This window comes from Lactuca serriola, chromosome 7 (genome assembly GCF_051521515.1).
Source record: "Lactuca serriola cultivar US96UC23 chromosome 7, Lser_US96UC23_V15, whole genome shotgun sequence".
NCBI lineage: Eukaryota > Viridiplantae > Streptophyta > Magnoliopsida > Asterales > Asteraceae > Lactuca > Lactuca serriola.
Genome location: NC_136414.1, coordinates 10,998,265 through 11,005,094, shown reverse-complemented (window position 1 = coordinate 11,005,094; position 6,830 = coordinate 10,998,265). Strand labels below are relative to the sequence as shown.

General features: G+C 36.1%; 1 protein-coding gene across 1 annotated transcript; it reads left to right on the top strand.

Annotated features, from left to right (window-relative positions):
• The first annotated feature begins 5,433 nt into the window (after positions 1 to 5,433).
• Positions 5,434 to 5,947, top strand: LOC145063730 (UDP-glycosyltransferase 83A1-like). The gene is made up of 2 exons (XM_079011315.1): positions 5,434 to 5,676; positions 5,759 to 5,947. The coding sequence occupies exons 1-2, from the start codon at positions 5,434 to 5,436 to the stop codon at positions 5,945 to 5,947; spliced, it is 432 nt and encodes a 143-aa protein (XP_078867441.1).
• The last annotated feature ends 883 nt before the right edge of the window (positions 5,948 to 6,830 follow it).

The window sequence follows — 6,830 nt, the reverse complement described above, 5'->3', positions numbered from 1 at the left end:
TTTAATTTCTTGTATGAATGGATTAATTATCCTTGTCATTAGCTTGCATATGTATATTGGGATTTATGAATATTGTGTGGATTCAGCTTCTCTTGTGTAATTTGATATCAATGATTAGAATCAAGTAATGGGGTTCAAGATAGTTTGAGCATATAAGAATTTAAAGGTCATTAGACTCTAGTATATCTCAAGTGGGGGAGGGTGGTACCTCGTAGCACGAAAACCTTGTGCCAAGGTTCGGTTTTTAATTGAAATTCTCCAGGTTCAAGACTTCAGTGTAATTGCTGGATCCTTCGGTTTCACGTTAAAGCCATTTCCAGCTGTTGGACTTCTCGCCTAGTTGTATTAGTTTTAGTTGGGGCATATTAAGTAGGCTATTCTTATGCTTAAAACTCTAGGGTGTTAAGGACCCAGGTTGAGAGGTTTGATGAGGGTTTCCTTGCATGTTCTTGTTTGATTGGGGCTTGGAGGTATGAGTCATGACCCGAAGACCCAATAGGATCAGTTAATTTGGTAGGCCCGATTGTTGTTGTTGGTTAGTGGATCGGGGGTATGCCCAAGTGCTGTTTGTGGATACGAGATCGGGGGTTGGCCCTAGTGTCGTTGTTGGTTAGTGGATCAAGGTTTAAACCGAGTAGTGTCAGTAGATAGTTAAGCAGGGTTGTTGGAACCAAATAGGAGCGTGGCCTAGTTTGGTATATGACCAGTTGGTTCTTATCGCGATGGTGCACCTATGTGCGGGGTTGGCATGACGACGTTGACAGTACATCGAAAGGTATCTTAAGGATTAGTGATTAATTGATTGGTCATAGGGTCTTGGAAGGACCGAAGTAGTCCTTCTGACCAGGGAGCGTACTCAGCAGATCAGACAGGGACTACAAACCGCTCAAAGTCGGCAGAAGAGCTATGCCGACCGAAATCGATTAGAGTTGGAGTTTCAGGTCAGTGATATGGTATTACTGAAGGTCTTACCTTGGAAAGGTGTGACACGCTTTAGGAAGAAGGTGAAATTGGGCCCCCAAGTATATTAGACCTCTACGTGTGATTGCCAGGGTAGGCGGGGTGGCCTATCGGTGGGATTTGCTGAGTGAAATCAGTTAGATCCACAACACTTTCCATGTCTCTCAGTTGCAGAAGTGTATGTTGGACAATCAGATAGTGGTTCCTTTGGATGATATTTAGGTCGATAAGCAATTGAATTATATCCAGAGGTCGATAGTTACTTTGGAAAGAATGATGAAGGTACTGCACAAAAAGGAGATACCTTTGGTAAAGGTTTAGTGACAGCATCGGAGAGGCTCCGAGTGGACTGAGGAGCAAGAGGCTGAAGTGAGGGAGCATTACCCCAAGTTATTCACTGCAACAAACTTTGAGGATGAAGTCTAAGTTAAGTGGGGGAAAATTGTAATATTTCGGTAATGAGGTCCTTAGTCCAAACGCCAGACGTTTGGATGGGGACGCCCATCGTTCGGAGGCCAGGCGTTTGGCATAGAGCGCTAGGTATTCAAACTCTAGGAGTTCAATGATGGACGCCAAGTGTTTGCACGCAGAGACCAACCCCTAATTTTAGGGTTTGCACCCTATTTAAAAAACATTATGTCGTCAGAACCCTTCACCACTCCAGCCTCTAACCTCATTTCGAAAACCCTAAGTGTATATGAGAGTTGGAAGCCTTGTGCATCTTTTTGGAATTATTTAATTGTTCTTGATAGAGAAGGAAGATCATTGGAGTGTTGGTGTTCTCTCAAACTTGTGGATCTAGACTCTTAGCATCTTGGATCATCATTTTGTGGTATAAAGTTTTGAACTTGCACTACTAGAAAAACAGCCTTTTACGATGCTCATTGCGCGTCGTAAAAGGCTCAGATGACGCGCAAATGCGCGTCAAGGAAAGCCCTGTCATAAAGAGAGACGAAGCGCTTTTCCGCGTGGTCTATAGACGACGCACATTTACGACGCTCATTTACGATGCGTAATTACGACGTGCGTTTACGACACGCAATGCGTATCAAGGAAGGCCCTGTCATAAAGGAAGACGACGCGCATTCGCATGTCGTAACCTTACGACGTGCGTGTTAATGACACGCAATGCGTATCAAGAAAGCCCATGTCAAGAAAGGCCATGTCATAAATTAAGATGACACACATTTTTGCGTATCATAATTTTATATGTTTAAAAAAAAGTATTTATAGGTTATTCATTTTCAAATTAAATTTGTATTTAATGTCTCATAATAGAAAATAAGTATCATATACAAAAAATACAATCCATTGCATAAAATTTAATGTCATACAAATAAAATACAATAAATAAGAGGTTTTCCCTAACTATATAACCTAATGCTACAATGCTATAAAGGGGCACCTTGTTGTTTCAGTAACTCATCATTAAGCGATCTAAAGAAGCTCTGAAACCCTTAATGTATCCAACCAATCATCATGTGTGTTAGCTTCAATATCTATCCCAACTCTTGATCAAAAACAACACGAAAATCCTACACAATAAACATATATGTCAGTTGTACAATATCAATATCAACTAATTAATAATACACATGGTATGTATGAGAGTGGAATCAAAATGATCTACCAATAAGTCATGTTTCCATTAAAAGTATCTTTAGCAACTGCAAGTTTCTAGTGATAAAGAATATATAAAATGTCAAGGAAGTATGATTGATTGTAAGACAACTTTGCAGTAATTATATTTGTACTTGAACACCAAGCAAGGAAATGAGGAAAGAACATAGCTAAGAAGCTTTACCAGTTCAACTTGACTAGCGATGCGATTCTCAAACTCTTCCATGACCTTACTTAGCACAGATTCTACAAGCTGCATAAGCAGAATAGTATCATAGCAAACATGAGAAATCAGTTGTTGTGGTGACACAAACTTGCAAAACACCAAATTACACTAACCATGGGAACCTCATCAGGTTTCTTATCCAATAGAGCTGCATGGACAAGTATGTTTAATGAGAAAAACATTTTTGTGATGATTTTTCAACACATACATTTTTGTGATGATTTTGAACAAGATCCACATAACATTAAAATAACAAACTGACATACATACCCTTTGTTTATTTATTTTGTCTCCATTTATTTTCTAAACTTACTGATAAATGAGAAATAAAAAGAGACAAACCTTTGTTCATCTTCACCTTCAACTAAAACCATATACCCTAACCTAGTAATAAATGAGAAATAAAATGGATGAATATTGAAAATTGTTTGTTGGAATGTAAGGGTAATATGATCATTTAGTTTCATTTGGAAGGTTTATTCAGTCTAGGAAAAAAAAGACTTTATATATGCAACACTTTATCCAGATATGCAACATTAAGTCACTGTACACATATAAAACTTAATGGGGAAAAATGAAACAACCCTTAAGTGATTTTAATTTTTACCAGACGATATTCCATGTTAGCATGCTTGGTAATTGCTTCTAGAAGACTAGGAGATATTTCACTATGAACAAGTTGATAGGATGCCCGATCACACGTTGAAAAAAAAGGCTCACTTGAACATTTCTTGAACATCAGCTTCATGCAAAGTTCGTGAAAGCATACGTTGAAGATATCCAACTTCCTAAAAATCAATTACATATTTACCGATAAAGAAGTAACATCATTATAAAAAATGAAATTAAAAAAAATACATATATATTTATTACCTTGGTGAGTGATTTAGCAAATTGACTAGGTTGTACATCAGTTTCATCTGATCAATTCCATGTTTCAATGATTTGAGGTAATCCACGAAGATGAACTAACAGCCTTTCCCTCATTATTTGCACTGGTTTTGTATGTATCTCATCTCTATGCACTTTACAATCCTAAAAAATTATTATTTCACACTTTTTAATTTAATATTTATACTCTCAATAATACGCAAGAATGGGAGAAAATTTGTAAAACAGTTTATTTATTACCTGTGATACCCGTTCAATTTATGATAACAACATTACTTTTCATGTCTCAGGTACTTTCAGGAAAATAATCCTCCTAATTTCTTACATACATACATACACACATATGAACAAGTTATTATTATGTGGAATGTAAGGATAAAATGGTCGTTTAGTTTCATTCAGACGTTTTATTAAGTCTATAAATAAAAGCAAAAAGCACCTACCAGGGATAATAGCATGTACAAAACTGACAACCTGACTTGCCAATGCCAAATGTTTTGATGTAACTGACTTTAACCAGACACCTGGAAAATGCCAATTAAACAGGATTTAATATATTTTTTAACAAAAAAAAAGAAAAAAAAAGAGTTACCTGCATGGCACTAGCACCAAGAACAAGTTGACAAGCCCTTGTGTTGAAAAATTTCAACATTTCAAGAACAAAATTTGAGGTTCTAATCCGTATGCCAGATTCCAGTTCTTTCCAAAATATCCTGCAAACCAAACTCCTTAAGTTCATATTATGTTCTATCTTAAAAATTTTAAACTGAAGTAAAACAATTCAAGAACAAGTTAGTTTTTTTAGTCTCCTTTTCTAACGTATTAAAATATAACAAAAGTCAGTCATACATGGCATACACATTAATTAATATTCTTCATATGAGGAGTTGCTATTTTAGGAAAAATTGTTATGCCACCAGCTATACAAAAAAATTATACATATAATATATATATATATATATATATATATATATATATATATATATATATATATATGTAAGAGGAAAGTTCAACAAAGTGTCTTTTGTGTACTGAGTCACCCCTTTTACAATTTTAAACAAATACATGAAAAGCCAACACGCTTAATTTTAAACAAAATGTCTTTTGTGTACTGAGTCACCCCTGTTCTTCCATCCCATTCATCTCGAGTGTCATGAAACAGAGCCAGGGAATGGAATCGGTCACTAAATTGTAATTTAACTTAAATCATGATTCGTTAAAAATTTCATCATTAAAATTACAAAAATAAATTCTAATATAATTATATCATGAAATTTTTCATTGCATTGAGAAAAAAACACCCTATGGCAAACGAAAGCTAACAAAATGTAAGGAATCACGTTCCAATTCCATTCCATAGAACAAACAAGAATGTGTTTTTCATTCCAGTGGAAAAAACCATTCCTTTCTTGATTCCATCATACCTATGTAGCCTTTGGTTGAAACGACTATTTCTGATCCGTTGACTTGGCTTAGGAGAACTAGTGCCCATGGACAGCAGAGAGAAATCCCAATTTCCTGCACGCCAAGCAGCTTAAAACTACAAACAGAGAAAAAATCAAGCATATGAAGTTACAGTTATAAACACAGAGGTCACTTACAAGCAGGTAACAAGCAATGCATTAGAAAATGATGGTTATAGTGATCTATTGCGGCCGGTTTCAATCCCTGATGGGCTAGAACCATGGGAGGACAGGACTGACATTTGTAAATTGACCATATCAATATTACAAACTATGCCTGGCAAACTGGAAGAACTTATAGAGACAATTAACAAAGAAGACAACAATAAAATGTCATGTATTATTGCTGATGATTGCATGGGATGGGCCATAAAAGTCGCAAAGAAGATGGGAATTAGCAGAGCAGCCGTCTGGCCAGCCACAGTTACTACGCTAACTTCCATGTTGAGCTGTCAGAAATTGATTGATGGTGGAATCATTAACAACAATGGTGAAACATGCATGATTACACATTTTGTTTTATAAGAATTTAGCTAATTAAGAAGGTGATTTAACCTTTCTTAAAAAATATTCCATTTCATGCATACCTCTAATTCAGCATATGATTAAGCTATCAGAAACCATGCCACTTATAAAACCAACCAACCTCTGGTGGACGCGCTTTGAGGACTTTCCCACTTCAGAAGCTTTCTTTGAAGTTGTAAAAGAAGCAGCTGAAGCTTCCAGATTGACGGAATGGCATTTATGCAGATTAACTACTGAGCTGGAGCCTAGAGCGCTTTGCTAGCAAGCAACCGACGTGCTGACCAAGTAGGTCACTTCTGGCAACAAGACTCCACCTGTTTAGCGTGGCTCGACCACAACTCCTTTTAGTGGTGTTCCTTGGCTGTAGCTTTTCTTTGCGAATTTACCTTTGACTGAAAAATCATTTGCACAAAATATAGTTAATTTAAGATTTTTGGTTAATCGTTATACATACAAAGGGGTATTTTGGTCTTTTAAAGGATTGCAATGGAACTAAATTCCATCCATTGGTTAAACACAAACCAAATGTGCCCTAAATTTGACAAAATAAAAACATCTTTGGGCATCAACCATTAAATTAACATGAAAAAAATGTAGCAATGGATTAAAATTTCAAGAATATCTTACCATTGAGTGCAGCAACACCCGCAATTGAATGCATATAGTTAAATCACACATGTAGTCATATAGTGGCACAGAGCACAAATTATTAAAAACATAAAAATACATGTGAATATGATCAAATGAAGCATTTCTCACTTCATAAAACATATGTAAGCGGTGCTAAAGACTTAATGATATCTGGGGAATTTCGTCGAACACTTGGTGTTCGTCTAAACACCATGGAAAGACAAAGGTAAATTGCAGAAATCAAAAACATAAATCACAAAAATGGAGTATAGGAGTTGATAATTCATTGAAATATGAACAAAAACAGAAACAATAGAGATGCACAATGGATTAACATAATAAATCGAGAAGTAAAAAAAACAAAAGAACATAAGTCGATTTAGGGATGGAAGTTACCACTATGAAGGCCTGAACATATTTATTCCTCTCTCTCTCTCTCTCTCTCTCTCTTTCTCTCTCTCTCTCTCTCTCTCTCTCTCTCTCTCTTTTTCTCTCTCTCTCTCTCTCTCTCTCTC

Excerpts from the sequence above, each read along its gene's own strand:
- LOC145063730 (XM_079011315.1), top strand. The coding sequence starts at position 5,434 with ATGCCTGGCAAACTGGAAGAACTTATAGAGACAATTAACAAAGAAGAC. Across the intron at positions 5,677-5,758 it reads CATGCATGATTACACATTTT|CATATGATTAAGCTATCAGA; the intron begins GTTTTATAAGAA and ends CCTCTAATTCAG.